This window comes from Sinocyclocheilus anshuiensis, unplaced genomic scaffold (assembly GCF_001515605.1).
Source record: "Sinocyclocheilus anshuiensis isolate Anshui unplaced genomic scaffold, SAMN03320099.WGS_v1.1 scaffold719, whole genome shotgun sequence".
Lineage (NCBI taxonomy): Eukaryota > Metazoa > Chordata > Actinopteri > Cypriniformes > Cyprinidae > Sinocyclocheilus > Sinocyclocheilus anshuiensis.
Genome location: NW_015552643.1, coordinates 1,222,564 through 1,248,552, shown reverse-complemented (window position 1 = coordinate 1,248,552; position 25,989 = coordinate 1,222,564). Strand labels below are relative to the sequence as shown.

The 25,989-nt window shown below is 37.1% G+C and overlaps 1 protein-coding gene and 1 long non-coding RNA gene across 3 annotated transcripts in view; one reads left to right on the top strand and one right to left on the bottom strand.

Moving 5' to 3' along the window:
• LOC107666949 (uncharacterized) overlaps positions 1–24,799 on the top strand; it is a 77,686-nt gene extending 52,887 nt beyond the window's left edge. Inside the window, exon 4 of the long non-coding RNA XR_001631739.1 lies at positions 24,722–24,799. This is a non-coding gene — a long non-coding RNA (uncharacterized LOC107666949). The remainder of the gene's footprint in view (positions 1–24,721) is intronic.
• Positions 1–25,989, bottom strand: part of LOC107666948 (carboxypeptidase M-like) — a 67,494-nt gene that overhangs the window by 40,369 nt on the left and 1,136 nt on the right. For both annotated transcript variants that reach the window (XM_016458497.1, XM_016458498.1), the window contains 3 exons: positions 24,811–25,010; positions 15,262–15,359; positions 2,782–2,951 (listed from right to left, as the gene is read on the bottom strand). In XM_016458497.1, the coding sequence (XP_016313983.1) occupies positions 2,782–2,951; positions 15,262–15,359; positions 24,811–24,976 (434 nt within the window). In that variant the 5' untranslated portion in view covers positions 24,977–25,010. The remainder of the gene's footprint in view (positions 1–2,781; positions 2,952–15,261; positions 15,360–24,810; positions 25,011–25,989) is intronic.

Below are 25,989 nucleotides of genomic sequence, written 5' to 3'. Positions count from 1 at the left end.
CAAATTAAATATCACAACACACATTTATCATTCAGTCTAGTGCGTTTTACATATAATGTTAGCGCAACTTGTGTAGATTTAAAAAGGCATGACTGCTGCATTTTGGTGTGTATTTGTATACTTTTAATCGGAATTATATCGCATCGACCGAAATTAAGAAATATATCGTGATATAAATTTTGGCCATATCGTCCAGCCCTAATCATAACAAAAATAAACACTGGTATTCGGTATGAACCGGTATACCGCCCAGCACTACTTTTAACAGCTTTTCGTTGGTGTGGTACCTTTTTAACTGCAAAAGTTTCAAGGGGTAATTTAAAACTGGCAAGATTAATTTAATAAAACTTGCCTATCTACCCCCGTGTCAACCCAACTGTATGTGGGCGGAAATGCAAAAATGCAGAAGTTTGATCTATAGTTTACCAAAAAAAATACAAAATTCCCCACAGCTGTCAAAGTCCAAGGTTATTTGTCAGCAAAACTCTGCTGGATGACGCACAATTATGGGGAATTTCGCTGACAAATAATCTTGGTGCAGATAACACTAAGAAAGAACACAATTTGTTAATTTATATATACACTTACCGACATTGCAACTAAACAAGGCTTGCTGAAAAAAAAAAAATATAATATATATAATCCAGCAAAAAAAGCTTTAAGGTACTAATATACACATTTTAGGGATAGATGATCCACAAGTAACTAAAATTGATATATACACTTACCGACATTGCAACTAAACAAGGCTTGCTGAAAAAAAAAAATATAATATATATAATCCAGCAAAAAAAGCTTTAAGGTACTAATATACACATTTTAGGGATAGATGATCCACAAGTAACTAAAATTACTCACTTTTTGATGTCCCGGACAGTCACTCCGAATCAAAATAAACCAATATCCCAGAGTATGTGTGGCTTCAGTTACTCATTTTTCTTTACTGACGAGCTAGAGATACTGAGCAAGCCTGTAATTTTGTCAGGGGATGAAATCCATGTTTCTTATGCATTTAGAAACATCAGAAAGTATAACAAAATAAAACACAGTTAAGAACAGCTGATATCTACCCTGTTCTCTCTTTAGAGCAAAGCAAAACACCTGCCACTAGCTAAAAGCAAATACAATTGAATGACATGTAACTATTACTCTCTATTTGTCTTCAGTGTTTGAGTTTAGCTAATGAACCCTTAAATGCACACCCCGGGTCTTTAGTGACCCAGGATGTCACCCATCCATTTTTTTCCATGCAACAATGTGGAATAGCGGACATCTCAATAAGTGTGCTTATTTCTCAAGTTGGCGGCATCTGATAAACAATGATGACGTAATGCGTAAAAATGACTGTAGACATAAAACAAGATAATCCATCGGCAAATCTTTACATGGCTCAGCGATTTACTGAAGAGCAAGTTCATAATCAAATATTGGTGTCATTTAATGGTGGATCTGATGATGAAGCTGTCAGCAAACAAAATTTTGAAGATGATAAAAAGGAAAACGTTTGATGCTGAATATATGTTGACGGTGGTAAAGCAGTTGATTAAAACACCCTTCCTAGTCCTTCCAGCAAAATGCGCTGTAATTTATTAAATTACAATTAAAATTTCACAACAGTATACTGTTGTGTAGATTCCAGGTCACTAAAACCCTGTTACCTAATATAATTAGCAAAACATTCATGCATTCAAGGGTTAAGTTTGCTTTATTTCCAACCATACGGAGTGATTACAGATTGAGATCACTCAATGGGAACGTCCACGCCTTGCGTAATGAAACATTATCTAGTTTCTCTGAACAAAAAAGGACAACATGAGGTGCTGACTTGTATTTGATTGGTATCATTGAAATCAGAAGACACCAAAGTGATTGTACAGAATTTTGTCGTCCGGTTGGCACGGTCTGGTCAAAAGCCGCATTGTTACATCCACGGGGATGAACAAAACTCAGTGATCCAGATAGGGCATTTCATATCTTCTGATTGCAGATTTCACCATTTTTTTCCACATGGGTACATTTTTGTTTATCAGCAGGTTGTGGCGACAGACCAAGGAAGTTATTTTCCATTGCTTCAGGGCTTATGGCACCTCTTTCCTCCTGGAAAACTATGTACCACTGTTTGGGAGTCTGTGGGTCACACAGTTTGAGTTTCAGTCTGTTTGCTATAATGGAGGTTTATCTTTGCGCGTCTGCATGTGTGAGTAAGATCCCTCATGCCAGATAAGACATGCGTTTTCGGCTTTTGTATCCTGCTTATCGGCAAGGTTTTGGATGATTTGTTGGAAAAGTGTGCTGTATCTCTAAACGTCTCATCTGAGGCATGATTTCTCTGGGCAGACCATTACAGGCTCTGACAACTTGGAAATAAACTGTTCTGAATTCCTTGCAGCAAAATAAATTCAGCTTTTGAAACAACAAATGATTTTGTTTAGGATTATGGAAAAACTGATTCTCCTTTTATTCAAATGTACAAACTTAACGTTAAACCCAATCCACTCAGAATGAAACTGTACACCACATTGTCCCTAGTAGGCCTGAGACTAGAAACAGGTAGTAGCCAGTACGTGTCAACATTTGTCTTTTTTGTGTTGCACAGAGAATGGAAAACCATGAAAATAATTTTCATTATTGGGTGAACTATCCCTGTATGTACGCAATAAGTACAACAATTAAGGGCATAAGGTTGATGGCTCATTGATTGTTACTTATGTCCAGATTTTAACCATATGCCTATGTTAAACGTTGGGCATGCTAGCCATTGTTCATATAGCTCACACTTACCGGCCTTTTGTATACATGCATTCCCGGGCAGATGACTCAAAGCCGTCCGGGTTCATGGATGGCAGGATGTGCACACGACTGCTGTTCAACAAACTTGTCACCAGCGGATCACTCAGGTAACGGCTGGTCAGATAATCGATCAACTGAAGCAGTAACACACGGCCAACAGCCTGAACACAGAGAAACAAATATATTCAAAAACAAACCATGGTAACATGGTAAGCATGGTAAACTTGCTGTAATGCACGGCCTTTAGTGGTTTGTTTTTAATAAGCAACTGAAAAAAGCAGTATTATAACATCCATGTTCATTAAAAAAATAAAAATACATACAAAAATAGTAATACATATTAAAAAAATAAAATAAAATATATAAAAGTAAGCCAAAAATGACATCAAATTTCAGGCCATCCAAACTTACAAGTAATTTTTTGACACTGATAGGGGGAAAAATATCTAAGTGACCACAAAATAACTCATAAATCACAATTATGATGTTTCAAACAAGGATTTTGAACAAGAGTTCAATCTTGATAAATTAAGTGAGCTTTGCAGAAGCGCAAGTAAAAGACCTACATACATTTTACCTTCACCTATGCCATTGAATTCCGCCATTGGACCAATGGGTGGTCCTTACAGACCACTGAGATTCCGCTGTGGGACAGGTTACCCAGAATGCCCAACAACATGAAAATCAAGAAACTGACTGTCTAAATGCCTTATCAATCATGGTTGAAGCTACTTAAGACAAACCTCAAATTAAGATTTAAGTTTAGGACATGGCAGTCAAAATGATTCACTACAACAAACATCTTTCTTGCCTAATAAACTTACAAAATTACATTAGTATTTGCCATACTTAAAAGACATGTGTCGGTATCTTCAGCAGGAAATGAACTGTTCCTTTCCTAGGAAGACATCACTCAATGGGTCATTCATGCTACATCATTGTGGTCTCTTCTGGACGTCACAGGACATCAGGGGCGCTTTGATGTGGAGTGTTTGCACTGCTACTCACATCTTATAAAGCAGCTATACCAAAAACTACTCGCAGAACCTGAAGCCCGAGGCTCTCATATACTGTAAGACAACATGGCAAGCATCGAGACTACAGATAGTATCGGTCTGGTGTGCATGTCTGTGTACTCTTTCTGAGAAATGACTGCCTCCATTTGTCCCGAGGACAATCCTTTTTCATGGAAACTATATCTTAGAGAGACTCTGAGGTTAAAGTGCATGTCACACACACACTGCGACACCGTGAGACCTGTGATTATGAAGCACAAGTACAAACCAGTAGAGTTATGGGTTAAACTTTCTGTCCTGGAGTGTTGCACACTGCGCCTAACAGCGTGTATGATTACTTATTATCTGTGACAGCTGAAACAGACCACAGCAAACATCAGCTCATCAGTGTGATAACACCTTTAGAAGAGAGCAGAAACAATCTCAATCATTCAAACAGACAAAGAAAAAAACATACCAATCCATACACACAAATTATATTTGTAATGGTGTATAATAAATTAATTAGTTCAATAAGTGAAAAAAAAACTAAATTAGTAAAAAATATACATTTAAACAAAACTAATTATATATATTCTAATTACAATTATATATATATTTCTAATTTATATAATTCTAATTAAATTCCTATATTTTCTCTTTTTAAATGCTTTCATTTTGTTCGAGTGTTTGAACTTTTCACTGATTAGACTTCTATCAACTATTCAACTATATCTGCTTACACATTTCCACTGACATGGCAATCTTCATCTTTTTAATGGTTTTATTTCAGGACTTTGTGGGCTACTATGATTTAACGGTCTTCTTTTCAGTTTTTCCTGTTCCTTCATCAGTTGATTTGGATTTCAAGTCCATACGAAAGAAACGCTTGCTCCATAAGATCTCCAAGCAAATTCTGTAAACCAAGAGCTTAAAATGTCCACTGATGACAATATATCGAGTCCTCTAGCTCTTCCGGTCTGCATCAGCACTCACTCACTAAGCGCGTTTCCATTACAGATTTGCGCAAAACTTTGGCGATATTTTATAAATGTCGATAAAAAAGTATTGCGAAATTACGGCGTTTCCATTAACCAATGTTATGAGACTTAAACGTAACCTTTTGCCTCTCGCGGTAAGTCATGGCAACGGATTTTGGCTATATTTATTCAAAGGAGGCTTATGCGTGTATATTTACAGAAGCAGCAAAGAGAGCCGCTTCAGAAACGTGCGTGGCGCGGCTGGAATAAACCATAGCCTGTATAAAAACATAAACACAAGCATTGAGTGGTCGCAATCAGCTTCAGTGACCGTATCAGAGCCACATTGCACCGCAGACGTTTGCAGTGTAAATTGTCTAAGCATTAACGGTGGGGAAAGCCCCTTATACTGGAGCGCGGCCACTTATGAAGTGTTTCTTGGAGGTTATAGTACACTGAAGAATGATCATATGACTTTTTACATACGCCACGTGACCTGTAAATGCGAAAAAGCCGTTTCCATTGCAGTTATTCCTTTTTCACATTGCCTGAAAAACCACCTCATGCGAGCGTAAAAACATTTTTGCGATATATGGGCGTTTTTGCGAAATTGACGTGTTTCCATTAGGCGTATTTTCAATTCGCAATTTCAATTTGCGCAATTTGAAGGGTAATGGAAACGCGCCTACTGACTCATCTCAGAACAAACATCTGTTTCAGCAGAAATTCTACTCCTCTGGGGAAACAGTAAAGTATGGTTGCACGTCTCATTGACACATCTTAGAAGTTCTTAAATATTGTACTTGTCATTTTATAGTTTACATTACTGCAAATTGCTTTATTTAGAGGTTATATGTTGATGTTTCATTTCATTTCTCTTATGAAGTTCTTTGAAGTGGCTGAAACTTTATTGATGTGGTTTGGTTTTTGTTTAACATACAATTTACATGGTGCCCATCTATTGTGAGGGAAAACAGCGAGCAAACTAGGAGAAGATCTAAGAACCGTTTACCATTTCCTCTTCAGAAGACCCACACCAACACAAACAGCACACCCTCAGTCCCCTCAGCGCTCCAGACGTGATCACATAGCCCAATGCCAGGCCTGAAAAACATGATTATCTTCATACGGCGCCCCGATGCTCACACCTAAACATCTCCCAAAACATTTCAGCATGTGTGTGAGGGCACAGACAGATCCCTCACACCTGTGCGGTGATACATTTAAGGCCAAGCTTACACTTGTTGGTGAAACAAAACACCTGTGAGAGAGGAAATGGTAGAGGGCTCCAGCTTAATCATTTAAGAAGGAATTCACATTCAAACAGGATTTCACTGTCACACTAAACTGCTGTGAGTTTATCTGGCTGAGCGCTGCAGATTCCCGACATCTATCCTTTAATGTTATGAAATGTTTTGTTGAAGTGATTGTGAAATATGAAACCGTTTCAGACTGCTGACTGTCTGAATACTGCGCACAAAACTAAGCATTCGCAAAAAAACAGTGTAATGGTTGACATTCAATAACATGTAAATGCCTAATAATGGAAATCATGCGAATATGAAAATATTAGACAATACTCAAATAATGGCTTTTCCTGTCTAAGTAGGCAGTTCTTGACCAGACTTCTGCTGAATACTGACGATAGTTGTGAGTCTAGAAAAACATTAACTTCACTGACAAGCCTATAAAAACTGTAGTGAATTTAGTAACTAAACTAGAGGAGAATATTTATGGATCTATTTCTGATTCCTGAGGCACGTGGGCTGCTTGTTTAAGTTGGCATTTGTGTGCAGCCCGTGTGTCTCAGTTGGCATGTAGACAACAGGAGAATTGTCCTAGATAAACAGATACACACTATACCCCCAGCTTCTTGTCAAGACCACCCAAACTCTGGCACGTCATAATTCCCTTAAAATTTGTACGATCCTTAAATAAGATTGAGGGTCAGATCAAGAGTGAGAGAGAGAGCAGAAAAAAAGAGAGCCACTGTTGAAAAACTCCAGTCGGACTCAGACAATACAGCGGTCTGTATATTCACAATCGTGCTTTCATGCAGCCGGTGGGCCGGGTCTGGTCTGGCCGGAGCAGCGTGCAGAGGAATAATTTAAGATAGAAGTAAAACCAGAGCTGGAAAAAGACAAGTCGGTCACACCGCACTGACTCTATAGCCGAAGGCCATCTGACCCCATGTTACATATTCACTGGACTTCAACTTTCTGTGCATGCCTCTGGTTACATAATGCAATCAGTTTTTGATGCAAAATAATGCAGAATTTACATGATAATACCCAAGATACTACCACAAGTAAGCATTCTGCACTAATTTCAAGCATCACTATTACTATAGCTCTATACTTGATATTAAATTATGCTAAAGACTAGGGCTGTGAATCTTTGGATAGACAGCGAATCGATTCGATTCAAGAATGATTTTTTGCAAATTCAGAATGATTCAATTCGATTCACGATTCGATTCTGCATTCTTTAAGTGCATTCACGACATTATTTAAATGCTTCCCCCTAAATTCTTGAAATGCTTAATCAGGGGGTCAATTACACAGCAGCCTTTATGGTTACAGAACCATAGGTTAGAGAAAAAAAAAAAAGAAAAACCACTTTTGTCCATTGTTAGATGCTAGTTTAATGATGCTATAATGATGATATGGCATGACATGGCATATGTAGAAATTTATGTAAAGCCAAGATTTAAAAAAAAAAAAAAAGAGCTTTAAAAGTATTATGTATAGGCTAACATTTTGTCACACCGGGGCCGTAGCCATCATTTCAAAAGTGACAAATGTCAAATACAATAATTATATATATATGTATGTTTTTTTTTTTCCCCCAAGGAACTTTTCTTATCTCCTACTTTTAATTTGCTATAAGAAATCAAATACACAGCTGGACAATAATCAATCATATGTAATCTATATTTTGTTCCTAATGGCAATTTTTAATGATTGTTTTATATACTACAAACAATTATTACAATTTTCTGTAGAGAATAAGGTAGAAAATATACTTTATAGTTTCTTTACTGTAATAAATGATATGCCAATTAGCATTGCATCATTCATAAATTATTTATTTATTGTGTTTATTGTCTTAACGTTTCTTCAGTTCATTCTGCTTTTTATTCAGATTAGCTGCAGATATAGCCTGGCACGTCTTAAGTTCTATGAGTACGAGATCACGTCTCTTTCAGTGCGAAAACTTCTTTATCTCATTTTCATAAAATAAAATGCTATAGTATTTAACTTTTCCTCTCCATCGGCGAATGATGATTCTGAAAGAAAACGTGCTGATGTACTTTCATGCATCTGATTATCAGATAAACCTCGTGCTCTTATTTCAAGGTTGTTGTTAAAGCTGTGGTTATTTTAACAGTTTCCTTCGTACATTCGGTTCAACGACATTGTTAAAACATCATTCAATGGAACTGTGCGTATGCTGTAGACACTTAAATTTTTGCTCTGTCCATGCAATAAATGTGCAGCCTTCGACTGCTTAGGTAATGTTGTCGGTATGACCGAGAGCCATTGGAAAAACTACAGAAAAGTAAAACTACTTCACTTTAGCATTGCTGGCCACGAGTACTAAGAAGAGATCACACATCAGCTGCTCAAAAAATGTGTCAGTGAGACGAACGGAGCGCGAGCGCAATCTTGTGACGGTCACAGGCGGTAAATAGTGCAGCGCGTGAAGGAGAGATGAGAGGACACGAACACTGTTCAAGGTCTCCATTAAGATAAACCTCGCACTCTTATTTCAAGGTTGTTGTTAAAGCTGTGGTTATTTTAACAGTTTCCTTCGTACATTCGGTTCAACGACATTGTTAAAACATCATTCAATGGAACTGTGCGTATGCTGTAGACACTTAAATTTTTGCTCTGTCCATGCAATAAATGTGCAGCCTTCGACTGCTTAGGTAATGTTGTCGGTATGACCGAGAGCCATTGGAAAAACTACAGAAAAGTAAAACTACTTCACTTTAGCATTGCTGGCCACGAGTACTAAGAAGAGATCACACATCAGCTGCTCAAAAAATGTGTCAGTGAGACGAACGGAGCGCGAGCGCAATCTTGTGACGGTCACAGGCGGTAAATAGTGCAGCGCGTGAAGGAGAGAATGCGAGGCACGAACACTGTTCAAGGTCTCCATTAATTCGTGCTTGTAGTAATTTAATGTGTATATATTTTGAACGCATTGAATCACTATAGCAATCGCGATTCATTTGATTCTTAGCGTTTTAAATCAATTACTGTCCAAAATCGCCGATTCACGATTCAAAAATCATGTTTCAAGATCGATGCATTGCATCGTCAGGGTTTGTAATCGATGCATCGAGAAAACGAGTGAATCGTTACACCCCTACTAAAGACATAAATGAAACCTTAAATGGTGTGGCTTTTTGAGAAACTGTATTTTACTAAGCAAATGCATTTATGATTTTCACTGGGTGGACAGAAAGATTGAAAAATCCATTAGACTTAGAGAAATAGGGCCCTGTGATTTCCGTGATGCAGAAAACGTGGAAGGAATAGCGGAATCCAGTAAATAATTTTAGATGGATAAATCAAAAGTAGATCAGTACACTTAAATCAAAACAATATAGACTAGTGTCTATGAATATTAAGCCGCAAAATACTATTTAAATATGAAACCTGCATGTTCTGCATTCTCATGTGAATGGCGGTTTCGTTTACTACACACGTACTGAAGCGCGTGTGATGCTCGCTGTGTTTTCAGATGTGTCGTTTTCTGAGAGTCACTTCATGAGTATTTTACGGTTTCTTTTGAGAAAAACTAACGTATCATATACAAACAAACACTTCAAGGTCTTGCAGCAACCCATCAAAAAAGTTTGGTTTAACTTGAAGAAACTGTGACAGAAATATATTACTTAATGATAGTACTACTGCTGCTACTACTGCTCCTACTACTACAATTATTATTAGAACATTATTTTTAAAGGAATATTTACCAGAAATTTTTTTTACCAGAATTTATTTAGCAGAAAAAAATGTAAATAAACAACTATTTCTAGATAGATAGATATAATCAATTAGAGATACTCAAATTAATTTAATTATTAATTAAATTAATTATGAATTTAATGAAACATTACAAAGGAATCAAAAAAAAATTAATGGAAAACAAAATTTGGTAAAACATAAAACTGGATTTGAGAAAAATGAAAATTCATAGGATCTTAATGTAATTTTTGTACATAACTAAATAAATTGCTCTTAAATATTTCAATGAATTAGACCTGCTTTTTGATTAATAGAATTTAACAAGTATTAAACGAGTCTAGAAAAATTAACTTTAATAAAAACTAAAAAAAAAATAAAACCGATTTCATAGGGCCCCAATTAAAAATGGACCCAAGCCATAGAGACCAGAATATCAGAGGCTAATCTACTAATATGGTGTGCAGGAGTAAATTAAATCCAGTGAGTAAATCTTGACACTAGGCACATTAAAATGCACACATCATGCTAATAATAAACTACAAAAAGTAGATTTAGTGTATTTATATAACCTGTTTTATTGGTTTACATGCAAACCAACTACCCAACAACACAAGAAAAGCAGATTTATTTTTTAAACTCGTCTTGTAAAGAAGGTTATTTATTTCCCAAAGATGATTCTACTCAAGAGTATTCAATTTATTACGCAAGTTGTGATGTTAAAGCATAAAAACCTGGAGTACTCCAAAATGTCAGCAGGAAACTTGTACAGACTCATTTTTCTCACATTTTTTTCCCCTCTCTCCAACTCTACCACTGTGCTTACAATATCTAGTAAGCTTCATGATGATCTTGAAATTTGTCAAACCATAATTAAGTGAACCGATTTAAAATGAACATAACCGATTCTGCTGTGGACAGCATCTTCTGGCAAGACACTGGAATTAATTTGCCTCAATCCTCACAAAGCATTATAGGTATTGGAGCTGTTGAATGTTCATAGTTTGTACACTCAGAAATGCAGTGCATTATGGTATTGAACGAGTGCACTCAATATCCACGTTTTTTTCGTACACCACCCGGAAAAAAAAAAAAAAAAAAAGTATTCCTGTTTCCACAAAAACACTTAAGCAGCTCAACTGTTGTCAACATTGATCATCAAAAATATTTCTTAAGCGCAAAATCAGCATATTAGAATGATTTCTGAAGGATCGTGTGACGCTGTCAAGGGGTCATATGATGCGATTTAAATTTTTCCTTTCTCTTTGGAGTGTTACAAGCTCTTGGTGCATAAAGATGATCCGTAAAGTTGCAAAGACTAAAGTCTCAAATCCAAAGATATTCTTTATAAAAAAGTTAAGATTTGTCCATGCCCTCCTAAAACGTTTAAACACGCCCCCACATATCTACGACACTGTGTGGGAAGATTTGCATAACGCCACCCAAATGTTCACATGTCATGCCTGGAGCTGATAAAGATAGTATAAGTCATTATAATCAGTAATTATGTCCCCACTGGATGCAACAAATGCCTCGTTTGTAATGGGTTTACATCGTTTTATCTCGTCGCGCTGGACACATGGAAACGATAGACTGTAAGATAGAAATACAGTATGGTAAGGGGCGTAACATTTCTGTCACATGCTTGAGGTATTCGGCCAATCACAATGCACTGGATAGCTGGCCAATCAGAGCACACCTCGCTTTTCAGACCGATTAACTTTGTAAAAATCGATGCGTTTCAGAAAGGCAGGGCATAGAGGAGAAACAATAATGTACATTATGTGGAAAATAATGTGTTTTTTGAACCTTAAACCGCATAAACCCATTGCATTACACCAAATACACCAAATAAATGTTCTTTTTAGCAACATCATATGACCACTTTAAGAAGATTTCAGACAAAGCCTTAAGGCTCTTTGGCTAGTGTCAGTTACAATCAACCAACACACCCTAGAAACGGCAGAACAATGCCCTAGTGACCCCCAAGAACACATTAGCAACACACCTAAAACACACGGTGTGCAACCGCCCAGTAGCCAATCGTGAAACACGAGCAGAACAAGTTGTCCAAATCCAAATCCTTCATAAAACCATTTGCCTTTATATATTCAGCAGATGCTTTTATCCAAAGTGACTTAAAGTGGATTAAAGAAACATTTTTTGGTAAAATCAAACTGATAATCAAACACACAGGAATAGCTGAGCTACAGGAATACAAAGCAATTGTTGCAATAAATTAAAGACGCAAAAATGTTTCCAACATATTCGTTTGTTCGGTTTGCATTTCATAAATGAAGCCCAAAGTAATGTAATTATTTACTTTTATTCTCAGTACTGCATTGAAGTAATGCATAATTCCGATCTCTTCTACTCTTTCATCCCTCAGTAATCCATACTAGCTCGGTGTTTACCGTCTGTACGCTCGCTTTAGCTAAATGCTTAAAGAGACTTTTTGCCATCCGGGTTTACACAATAGGATCATGTTCTGTCTTATGGGGTCATTAAGAGACCATCTTAGGAGCACTTTAGTGGTGTATCAAAGGTCTGGCACACCTCACCGTGAGATGACTCATGGATGCTGATGGGCAATGTTTATGTGACTAATTTGAGTAATGTTTACATGTTTATTTGAAATGCACCTCCCATCCTGGATGTTCATATGGCTTCCTTGCATTTGCGTGATTTGAACAGTGGTCCTCTTTAAACATCCAGACAGGATGTTGTCTAATTAGATGACACCTAGCTGCCGTCAGACAAGTGATGCTTTGACGGACCAAATTTAAAAAGCCATTAGAGAAATGTACAGTAGCTACCAGTGATACACATGAAAGCGTCTGAAGGTGAAGCGTGTTATTTCGAAACTACTAAAATACTTTTTAAAAGAAAGCACAATGACTATGAAATTGGTTGCCAGGGTGCCGTTATGTGGTTTCTAAGATGTGCCTTTAGCATGTAAGCATGTAAGTGGCCTTGCCATGTTTTTAAAGCATTCTGACTGGTTGCTCACTGGCCAAACAGCCCAGAAGTACTTGCCTTAGAAAGCCACACCAATGATTGTTTCCCAAACATTTATTTCAGCCGATTAGTGCCACCTTTAGTCAGCTGCTGGTCAGATAATCAGGATGTTTTGCCCAAAAATTACACCATTGGTTGAGCTCAAATATAAAGTTTAAAGTAGAGCCGACCGATATATCGTTTTGCCGATATTATCGGCCGATATGAGCCTGTCGCCGATATATCGGTATCGGCGAATAGCCGCTGATATGCCGCCGATGTCAAATTGTTTTTTTTACAGAACATATAATGCAGATAAAATGCTTGAAATGGTGTAATTACTTAGTTTGTCCAGCAGAGCGCGCGCCATTGTTTGCTACTGGTCACCTGGATGAAACGCTTTAAAGCTCAAGTCTATGGAAAACCATTGAAACTTTGAACGGCCATATCTACATAACAGCGCGGCGAATCCGCACCAAATTCGGGGGATCCCTTCAGCTCGAGGAACCCTTGCGAACGCGAATCGAGTGTACGTCTCGAGGCCCTCTTTCGAATGAGACCAGGCCTTTTTTTTTTTATTCCCTAATATCGGTATCGGCCCCAAAAAACCCATATCGGTCGGGCTCTAGTTTAAAGGGGTCCACTTACAATGTTATCAAGATTTGTACATCAAAACAAAATCATAATTTAGAAGTAATAGGCTATTTTCTGTCCTGTTTTGACCGCCTTCATTGGAACACTCGGTTTAAATAGGCGTGGCAGATTGTAATCTTGGAAGTAAATGCTCACTGCTATGATTGGCTAACAGTTGTGTATGTTTGACAGCCTACGCCCTTCATAGATGGACGCTGCTGTGATTTAGGTTAAAAAAAGGATAATTACTCAGTACACATAAAACAATCTGTAATAATAGACAAAGCAATAGTGATCACGTAATAAAACTTACTCACAGTAAGTTACTCACACTTGTGTGTTGTGACATTATTGTCAGATCCAATATAGTCGGCACAGCATCATCTTATAGTTTAACTGTTTCTGAAAATCCTGCGTCAAATCGTGCCTTGTTTGTAAACGAATCTGCGGTACAACGAAGTAAACAAAGGACTAAGTTCTTACTGATATGGTCTGGCACTTCATTAAAAATAAAGTTCATCGTTTGGTTTCTGCGTAGACCTGCGTTTGCCGCTCTTGTCATTTACCTACCATGTGCGCTAATGGGTGGGCGGGGCTAAACAGGCAGTGATGCAGAAGCAGGCATTGATCTTCTGCGGAGGTGGTGTTTATCCAAGCTATCATTTCATAAAGTGGCTCATTCCCACAACCTGTCGTTTTGTTCAATTTTAGACTAACGAGAAAGTTTTGAGTTCTGAAACTTACAGGATGTTTTTATAGCACAATGACTATCAAAAGATCAAGTAATTTTGATTTCTCAATTCATGACCCCTTTAAATAACATTCCAAAAAGCACCCGTGAAAACAAACCAGAAAAGAGACTGAACGAGGATTTGGGAAAATGACAGATTTATCACATTCCAGTGAATTATTTATGGGATGTGTTCATTAAACTGGGAGAGTTGATCACAAGAGTACAGTATTTGTGGTCTTTTCCATATTGTCACCGTGGAAAATAAAAATAAACTAATTCAAAGGAACAGAACACAGCAGACTAAAATGTTCCATTATATCCTTCTGTTCTATTGTGTTTGTGATATCAATGTCACATTAAAATTCCAAGCGTTACATTATTTTCCCTGATGGATAAAAATGCAGCATGATGGAAAATCCACGTGATATTTAGATGAGACTTATTTGAAATAATTTTTCAGTTCTTTTGAGTTGAAGTTCCACAAAGGTAATGTGCCACATAAAAGGAGGATGGTCATCACTGCAAATTAATCTGCGAGTATTTTTAATTTTTTTTTAAATAACGTAAATTAAGTATTTTTACATTTTAGCCAATAATGTAAAATTCTCTCTACAAAATCTCTCCCAGCCCATTCATCCAATAGCAATTCAAACCACAGTTTCTCTTCAGCAAATTTAGTTTATTCCCCCTCACAAAGACAGAACGTACTGAATTCACAATAGGCATGGGGGCGGAGCACATTGGTGAAAAGATCCCCACCATACACCCCACCTTGGAATTTTTTTTTCCTGGTGAAGGTCACAGTCCACTGCTCTTCATTGGCATCCCGGCCGGTTCCTCAGACTGTAATGCTTTTGTGTACAGACCCTTTTTCCCACACACCCCTTACCAAATACACCCCTTCAGCCCAGCACTGGCCCCCTCTCGCCCAAACAAGAAACAAAACTAAACAAACGCAGAGCTGGATCCATTTAAAGAAGCCTCCAATTCCAAATTTAGCCCCATCTAAAAGAAAACAGACATGAAAGACTGAGTTCTTTGGAAGCGGTTCAGAAATATGAAACCTGTTCACGCAAAAGGTCCTGCTTACAACGCAAGACCTAGTGAAAGCATAAACGTGTTTTGCAGTAAATAACCAAGTGAAACAGCCGCATTACCTCGTTTCCGTGCATGTTGCCCACGTATTTGAATTCCGGGATGCCCGTTCTGTGTTCTCTGGGATGTTGACCCAGTATTAAGACCCAGAGTTCTCTTCCTAGAAAGACAAAATGTAAATGTTAATCGACTGCAAACAAATGTTTCAATAAGCGAGTCAGTGCATTTGCAACTGAATTAAGTGCTGTGGATCTTGTGCTGGTCACATGATCAATGTCTCTGTTTTCTCAGTTAACCAGATACTCAAATAATGTTTTTGCACAGTTTGGGCAGAAACCTGGCAACCCAATCCCATGTAATCTCACGTCTAGCTTTCATTCACTCTGTCTGCTTGTCTCGGCCTCTGAGGACTACTGAATATGGAGATCTCATATTCACTGTGCAAGTTGAAGCATGCTTGCTTCAGGACAACTAAAAAAGGAGAGAAATCATCAAGATGGGCTTAAAAAGGGAAATGAAGTCTTCCAAACCATGACAGATAACCGTTTGTCTTATTTTGAATTTTTTTCCAAGGGTGAATTTGATCAAAATATTATTACGATTTAATGTAGCTTTTCAACATTAATCTTAAAATATGAATATAAAATATAAACTTAAATGGTCTGATAAGCACCCGCAATACTCTAGCACTTTTCTATGTGGAACTTGCAGTTGGTCTACCTGGGAGAATGCTTTCCATAGTGTACCTTTACAAAGATCATCGTGGGCCATCCTGAACATCAGGCGCTAAAGGTAGGGGTACTACTATTGTGCCTCCCTAGTAAGCTGTGGTGTGTGTGGTCCATGTAAAGTTCTCTAAGGTGTGGACCTGGAGATACTTGAAGCCTTTCAGTCTCACAACAGGGGCCTCTCTCCAAGTACACAATAGTTTCTTTAGTCTCGTTGACACTGACACAGACTCCTAAAGTGTCAGGTTGTCCAACAGATTAGTTACTTTTGTATACATTAAATTCCTGTTCTGTTCAAACATAGGGGAGAGTGGGGTAAGTTGACCCACCCCCTGTATCTTGGCAGCTGTACACCTTTACTGTCATGTGACCATGTATTTTGGAATCACACAATTTCTGCATCACAATTTCTGCAAGACTGTGAAAAGGAGAGACACGTGAGAGGAGTGGAAGGCACCCATTTATTTTAAAAACAGTTTTTGGCTTGTCAAAGTAACATTTTAGCATAATATGTAATGGCTGTTACATCAAAGCAAATTTATCCAGGTCTACAAATATTTATGATGCATATAGGTGATTTAGCAACATATAAAACCCAATACCGTGTTCGGAAAGAAAATGACGTGTAATACGGAACCCCAAAGGGGAATAAATACGAGATGGGAGGAACATATATTTTTCAGTATTTTATGTTTACGTGAGAGTGCGCATGCATCTTTGACCCAGCATACAGCGGTGTTGTACATTGTGACCAGTTGATGGAAAAATTATTCTTATAATGCATTCAAAATTGAATAATTTGTAATAAATATAAATATTTATGATGCATATAGGTGATTTAGCAACATATAAAACCATACAAATCATTTAGCTAAATATTAGCCTGAATCGGTAAGCTAGCTATCTTTTTCCAAAATGCCAGCTATGGGGAAAAGTGAGCCAAATGATATGGGGTAAGTTGAGCCATCACTTTAACTTACCCTACTATAAATATTGTGCATATTCATTATCGTGATATATCGCATTACCGAATACTGGCACATGTCCGAACATGAACACATTTTTCTCAATAATCCATTACACTTCGATTTATGTCACAATATGGAAGAAAAGATCTGACGCTACTTCGGTTTCATTGTGACTTTAATAGCAGCTCAAATCACAAGAACTGCTCCATTTCACTTCCTTCATTACCAAAGTTTGTTTCTGCATTTCCGTACAGATCTGAAATCCAATTACTTCTGTTTATCAAACAAGACAAAATGTGCAGAATTATGAATGATTAAAGGATTTACGCAGTGTAATCTTGATTAAGCCGACACTGTTGCCAAATGACAACTGGCATTTGTCTGGGTTGATAATCACCATACAAGAGCTTTAGTTAATTAGGCCCAACTAATCAAGCATATGAAACATAATATTACATCAGCGATAATCATAGCCCGCCCCCACCTCCCGTTCTTGCCCCAGTGGGCAATTGTAACACTGATTAGGCCGAGACGGGGTGGTCAACAAACAAGGACAAAATATAAACTTAAATGGTCTGATAAGCACCCGCAATACTCTAGCACTTTTCTATGTGGAACTTGCAGTTGGTCTACCTGGGAGAATGCTTTCCATGGTGTACCTTTAAAAAGATCATCGTGGGCACTGTCCAGGCCATCCAGGCTAAGCAGCTGGTGTCCTAGATTACCTCTAGTCAGCTCGGGTCTCTTATTTCCTGGCCTTAAATAGGCGACACAGTGGGATTAGGACAAGGGGTTAGCCTGACGGGGCAAGAGCGTACAATGGCTACACAATCTCCTTGAGGTCTGAAGTGATTGGAGAAATGGGCTTTACAATCAGCCAGTAACAAAGGCTTCCAAGAGATGAAGGAGAGGTGTACAACTTCATTAAGGGTTGCTTTCTTGAAATGCAACTCCATCAGCTAAATGAAAAGATATGGTACCACAGTGTCCTTGGATTAGCTTTGGATGCACTACTTGCATTAGTAGAATTTGATCTTTAACTGGGTAAGCAGAGGTTTACTTGAGGTTTTAATCAACTAAAGTGGTCCCAAGGGTCAGCCTTGGGGCACACCGCTTGTCTAGAGATGAAGAAAACGAGATTTGGTCTGAAGCATATGGAGGACCACCCTTATAGAAACAGAGGTTGAGAGAACACGTACAGTGTGATATTAGCATCTAAATCAGATGGTGAACAAGAGAGAGAGAGAGAAGAGACTTGGCAGCGGATGTGTTCTACTCAATGATGGTTTTGTGCTGAGCCAAAAGAGCAACCTGATCCACAGACCGAATTAAGTTAAAATGTCACGGACTAGCAGCACCTTCAAATATAAGCCAATGTCTCCATCACTCTGTAATCTTAAACACCATAGCTGTGAGCCAGGTGTCCAGAGTAACTCAACAAAATTACTTTATTAAGAGCAAAAAAAAAAACAAAAAAAACAGGATATGAACTGCAGGGTGTGGTAGATTTTCATGGAATGAAGATATGAAAGACTACCATAGATGTGTCATTTGGTTTCCATTAAACATTAAAAATATTGAACAAATTACATTTGTGTATACAAACACTACCGTTCAGTAACTAATATTTTCTTCTGCAAGCAATTAACAGTTCTATAATAAGTATTTCCTAATATTACTGTTTTTACTGTATTTTTAAGCATATAAATACAGCCTTGGTTGAACAAACTTATTTTCAAAAACTTATTGACCCCACACTTTTGAATAGTATTGTGTACTCATTCTGGCTTAAAATTTTAATTTAAAAGTGGTAAAGTTTTATGCTTCAAAAAGGCAAAATCAAACCGGATAAGGATGAGCTACATTAAATCAGAAAAAGTCTTGACCTTTAATGTCGAAAGGATGCCTGACAATCACTTTATTTCACTGTTAAAAGTACTGTCTTGTCTGTTTCCCACATGCAAATCAAAGGTCAGCTTTATTTGTTATACCAATCTCTAAACACAGGAGCTGCATTGTGCTCCTGTGCGGGCAGTATTTACTGGCTCTGTTTAACTCTGACAGATTGACTGACTGTGGAAAACAGCAAATCTTTAGCTACACTGATTTCCCTTTCAAATAACAAATGGGATGAGCAAACTATCCTTTCAAACATCCCCAGACAATACAGACTGCTTTAAAAATGCTCTTTCAATATGACTGTATAGGCATAGAGTAAGACCTTTGAAACAAAGCATTGTAGCTACCCTGGATCCTTTTGATGGGGTAACAGACTAAAACTGGCTGGTCTTTCTGAGCACCTGAGTACAACCATGGGAAACTAGTGTGAGGTCTATTCATGCGAGTTGTTTTATCTCACTGGATTTCGCCGCTGATATGAACCGCTTTGCTACACTTCAAGTGGTTTGGTATTTGGCGCTCTGAAACTACGAAACGAGAAGTTCAGTCAGAGGCCAACATCCTAATCAAATGTTGTGTCTAATTTAACTAAATCGTTAAATTAACAAAATACAACTTTCTCAAATGTGAACAGATTAAACAATTTTTAACAAGAATATCAACCTAAAACCTAAATGCACTCTTTCAAAAGTTCAAGGTTTCAATAGCATTGTGGTTTAAATATGCATAAATGCTTATGGAATTGCAACATAAAACTGGTAAGTACTTCAATCTCAGTAAGTATTTGTGTGCCAACTATGATCAACATGTAGCAGGACTGAAAGGGCTGAGGGGATTGACTTGGACACCTTTACATAGATTGCTTCAAGGGGAGCCGATATTTTTAGGTAGTCCAACACGTTTAGATCTCTCTAAACGTGTTGGACTACCTAAAAATATCGGCTACTGATATGAATTTCACAGACAGTGATAGATTCTCCATGAGATTTTCTATGGAAGTTCCCAATATTGCTTTACAAGTGGCCCTAAACAGTATTTGGACATTTAATCAACACCTTAAATTAATGAAATATATAGTGTTGTCAAAAGACCCGGTACTTTGGTACCAAGTCGGTACTAAAAAAATAAAAACGTACCAGTTTTTTTTTTTAAGTACCAGTGGTAGTCGAGTACCCAGTCAACCCGGTTCTTGATGTGCTATCCGAAAGGTGCGCAGATGCGCTTTCTTCATAAAAGCACTGAGACATGGCGACATCAAAATGAGGAAACACATCAAACTAAAAAAAACACTAGACAGACACCCAGATCAAATGAAAGAGTTCAAGTAGGTAAGTTTCATTTTAATTTTTAATGTTTAGATCTTCTCAGATACATTAATTTATTTGTGGTGGCCCGCCACAATATCAAAACTCACAGCCACAAATAGATTTTCCAAAAGGCTTTGACTTCATTGAATAAACCAGAGCACTGCAGGTGTCAAAGTCGAAACCTGGCGAGAGTGTTTTTATATCACTGTGTTTCTAAAGGAAAATCTTCAGAAAATGATGGATGTCATTTTCATTTCATCTTGCCTGTAATGCCTGAGCAGCCTTTGTGAGCAAGCAAATCTTTAGCTACACTGATTTCCCTTTCAAATAACAAATGGGATGAGCAAACTATCCTTTCAAACATCCCCAGACAATACAGACTGCTTTAAAAATGCTCTTTCAATATGACTGTATAGGCATAGAGTAAGACCTTTGAAACAAAGCATTGTAGCTACCCTGGATCCTTTTGATGGGGTAACAGACTAAAACTGGCTGGTCTTTCTGAGCACCTGAGTACAACCATGGGAAACTAGTGTGAGGTCTATTCATGCGAGTTGTTTTATCTCACTGGATTTCGCCGCTGATATGAACCGCTTTGCTACACTTCAAGTGGTTTGGTATTTGGCGCTCTGAAACTACGAAACGAGAAGTTCAGTCAGAGGCCAACATCCTAATCAAATGTTGTGTCTAATTTAACTAAATCGTTAAATTAACAAAATACAACTTTCTCAAATGTGAACAGATTAAACAATTTTTAACAAGAATATCAACCTAAAACCTAAATGCACTCTTTCAAAAGTTCAAGGTTTCAATAGCATTGTGGTTTAAATATGCATAAATGCTTATGGAATTGCAACATAAAACTGGTAAGTACTTCAATCTCAGTAAGTATTTGTGTGCCAACTATGATCAACATGTAGCAGGACTGAAAGGGCTGAGGGGATTGACTTGGACACCTTTACATAGATTGCTTCAAGGGGAGCCGATATTTTTAGGTAGTCCAACACGTTTAGAGAGATCTAAACGTGTTGGACTACCTAAAAATATCGGCTACTGATATGAATTTCACAGACAGTGATAGATTCTCCATGAGATTTTCTATGGAAGTTCTCAATATTGCTTTACAAGTGGCCCTAAACAGTATTTGGACATTTAATCAACACCTTAAATTAATGAAATATATAGTGTTGTCAAAAGACCCGGTACTTTGGTACCAAGTCGGTACTAAAAAAATAAAAACGTACCAGTTTTTTTTTTTAAGTACCAGTGGTAGTCGAGTACCCAGTCAACCCGGTTCTTGATGTGCTATCCGAAAGGTGCGCAGATGCGCTTTCTTCATAAAAGCACTGAGACATGGCGACATCAAAATGAGGAAACACATCAAACTAAAAAAAACACTAGACAGACACCCAGATCAAATGAAAGAGTTCAAGTAGGTAAGTTTCATTTTAATTTTTAATGTTTAGATCTTCTCAGATACATTAATTTATTTGTGGTGGCCCGCCACAATATCAAAACTCACAGCCACAAATAGATTTTCCAAAAGGCTTTGACTTCATTGAATAAACCAGAGCACTGCAGGTGTCAAAGTCGAAACCTGGCGAGAGTGTTTTTATATCACTGTGTTTCTAAAGGAAAATCTTCAGAAAATGATGGATGTCATTTTCATTTCATCTTGCCTGTAATGCCTGAGCAGCCTTTGTGAGCACAGCACTTATTTGATTACAGCCGTTACTGGGGAAACCTCTATCTCTCCCGCTTTACAAGCGCCTCCTGCTGGCAGAGAATGAATTTGCAAATAGAGTGCAAGTCTGTGGGAAACACCGCTTCTGTTATGAATATTATTCAATATTTTAATTTGAAAGTCGGATTGAAATGAACATCGCTGTTATTAGAGTAGTTAATCGTTAGCATAAGTGCGGCTAACGCTAATATAATGAGCATTAGAATTAAGTTTCTTTATGAACTATTTAATGCTCCTATAACTTTTATTAGGGTTAAAAAAACAGGAGGACATGACGATATTAACTATTTTTACACACCAGAGGCTTTTAAATGAATTGTGAATCTAAATTATGCATGTTAGAGAATGTACAAATGGTTAACATTGTGTCATATCAGTCAGAAAAGCAGTATTGGTACCGAATACTGAAATTTTGGTTTAAACAATTGTAATAAAAATAAATAAATAAAATTAAAAAAGCAAACCATACTTTTCGACCTAATCTTAAACAGCATATCTGTTGATTTATCATTTAAAACCTAACAAACTTATTTTTTTGTGAAATGTTATATGTGGAAGGTTCATTTACACTTAGTTTATTTAACATTTTGTTATCTAATGCAATGATGTTCAAATATCACATAAGGGACCAAATAATATTTGAGGCCAATATTCATGTAAACAACTGTCAGTTTACATCAACTCACAAAATCGAAAAGGCATCTGCTTACGAATCCATCAATACAAAATTAAAAATGAATCCAAATGTATTTAACGAAAAACACATGAGCAAGAGTGCTGTTGATTTGACTGTATACACTGATACACGGCCTTAGTCAGTGTATTTAACCATTTAACTTTGGACAGGAATGAAAACGAGGCTGTGAGGGGTAGAAGTACAGTGCGTTAAATGTATTGTAATGTTATTTAACAACATACCGATTGTTCAGCGGACAAAAAAAAAAATGTCTAAAAACAACAAAACATACTTTCAGTAGACAAAAACTCAAAAAAAGTTTTGAAATGATCTAGGACCTCACAGCCTTGCTTTCTTCAATATGGCGTCTAACCTGATTAATGTCTATTCAGACCACAATAGCAAACGATATTGCTTTTCTACAATCGTTACAAAAAAAAAAAAGGCTAAAGGGTTAGTTCAACGAAAAATGAAAATTCTGTCATTAATTACTCACCCTCATGTCGTTCCAAACCCACAAGACCTTCGTTCATCTTCGGAACACAAATGAAGATATTTTTGATGGAATCTGAGAGCATAGAGAGCAATGATATTACCGCGATCAACGCACAAAAGCGTAGCAAGGACATCGGTAAAATAGTCCATGTGACATCAAGGGTTCAACTGTAATTTTACAAAGCTACAAGCACATTTTGTTCTTGTACTTGTTTGTTTACGTTCAGCATGCACGTGCTTTTGCTGAACGTAATCAACGTTGTTTACGTTCAGTAGACAGCGCGCGCATGCTGATTACGTTCTGGGGTACTCTCCAAAATGTAACTCGGGGAGAATAATTGCTGAATAAATTATGTTATTATTGTTTTCTTTGCGCACAAAAAGTATTCTCTTAGCTTTGTAAAATTACGGTTGAACCCCTGATGTCACATGGACTATTTTACCGATGTCCTTGCTATGTTTCGGTGCATTGATCATGGTAATATCATTGCCGTCTATGGAGGATCAGAGAGCTCTCAGATTCCATCAAGAATATCTTAATTTGTGTTTCGAAGATGAACGAAGGTCTTATGGGTTTGGAACGACATGAGGGAAAGTAATTAATGACAGAATTTTAATTTTTGGGTGAACAATCCCTTTAAGATTGAGCAACATTTTTGACACACTGTTCCCAGCACATATTTGTTCTATCAACTAAAAGAGTTCCAAAAAAAGCCAGAGTGCAATGAAACGTACATCTCCAAGCAACATGCTGTAGCAGTGCTCCTGAATGAATTGGTGTGCAAACAAATAAGCTCAACGAATTCAATGATTTACCTAAAAAAAAAAAAAACTGTCACCACCTACTGCTGTGCGGGTGTACAGAAATATTAGCTGGAAATCCTACACTTTTCATTCCACTGACTTTTCATACGCAAGCAAATTCAGGAGACGAAAAAAGTTCCAAAGTTTGGTGAACTCTGACTTAGGAATTCGTAACACATTATGATCTGTAGAAGAATGATACATCACGTGACCAATAAGATGCATCAAATGAATGCAAACTTTAAAGCTGTCTATTTGTAATGTTAAATTTATGTTATATAAAAAAAAGCGACACAGAGCAGGACATAACTAATTTGTCTGTCCAAAAATGTGTAAAACGTGTTAATATCTTTTAAAATTATTATTTACTGTAAACATTTTAATGTTTTGCTTTAACTTTATTGCTACTTTTTTTTTTATCCTGATGTACCCCAGCTATCTTTGTAAACCAATAAAACCAATAAATAAAACACCAAAAAAATGTCACATGCTCACAAGTCTAGTGTGACCACATCTTTAAATACACAGATTCACATTCTCTGTCTTGAATTTGCAAACACAGACAACATAAACAGTGAGAAGTCCCATTGCTGAGGGACTGTATATCAGTCCAATCAAATTACCGTACGTAACCAGAACTGACCATTTTATGCATGTATAAATAAATATACACAAATTAACTCCCCTAGTTCAGTTTTTTTCCCCCCTACAGAAGCACTCTCTCAACTTGCTACTGTATTTGGCTCACTGTACTGCTGCTGCTGTTTGTAGACTCATAAAAATATTTGTTGCACAATAAGCTCTCTGATGGGACTGCCAGGCAATAAGTTTGAACCTGTTGCATGCATCTGCCACCATATGCCTGCCCTCAAACAGTATAACACTGTGTGCTCTTCTGCAGGAATACATACAGACAGAGAAGAGTTCAACTCATGGATGATAAATATAGGAAAATATTGTCAGGGTAATGCTGCACCACAGCTGGTTTACCTTCAACGGACTGGCCGATACTGTGTAGATGCGTGATATCAGGAAGCGTCCTGTTGATGTCTTTCAAGTACTGCTCCATTTCCATGCTGTTATGATAGTGAAACTCCAGACCGTGAATGGATGACAGCCAGGACCATAAGAACAGGCAGAGCATGAAGACGAACATCCTTTAAGCCAACACAATTGAAGAGTGTGGAAACCTTTTCCAGAAACACAAACAGAGAAGACAATGACGTGGATGTGCCCTTATCTTGATTCATTTCACTTTTATTGTCTGTCAATATGGATACGTATTTTTAAAGCCTTAAGATTTGGAAAAACATTCAATAAACATGTTTCTTTATATGACAGGTGTGTACTATGTCCAAAAATGCTATCTAGATAGGCAGCTCACTATGAAATGATTTGATATATAGTTTGGACAGGAGAGCCCAAGGCTGTCTATGTAATGTAATTAACTAATTTTCAGAATTGCCCTTTATAAAATAATTCTGAGCATCATATCGGACTAATTTGTTTTTAGTGCTTGCTTTGTATGCATCATTACTTAGCATAATTCATATTTTATCTATCCATCCTCATGCAAAGCCTCATGCACTTATGCCCTTATAAAAGGTACTGTGGTGGCACCATGGTACACGTATGGTATTAATGCAATTGTACTGACTACATTTACATGGTATTTCAAGGTACTTAAAATATGATATGTTAGTGTCCACATCCAAAACATGATCATTGTGTTGCACCTAACAGGTCAGCTATAATCTAATATGCTTTAAAACAGCAGTAATGTAATATGCTTTCAAGTCAAGGTTAATGTTTATGTTTGTTTGTTAATATTAATGTTTGCCTTTTCTAGGAGCGTGCAATATGTTTTTTGGCACCTATGATGGCCATAAATGCAAATTTATGGATAAGGTTATCAGGTCACTATTCTTTACATATTTGTGGTGGAACCGTGCTACAGTGATGGTAACAACTCTATATAATATCAATAATATCATATCATTACAACACATATGTATGGAACACAGTCATAACAGTGTGTGTATAAACAGTAAACTACAGTATCAACAAATAATTAAAACCACCATTGTGCTCATATTATAAATAAAACATGACATGATATATATATATATATATATATATATATATATATATATATATATAAAAAAACAA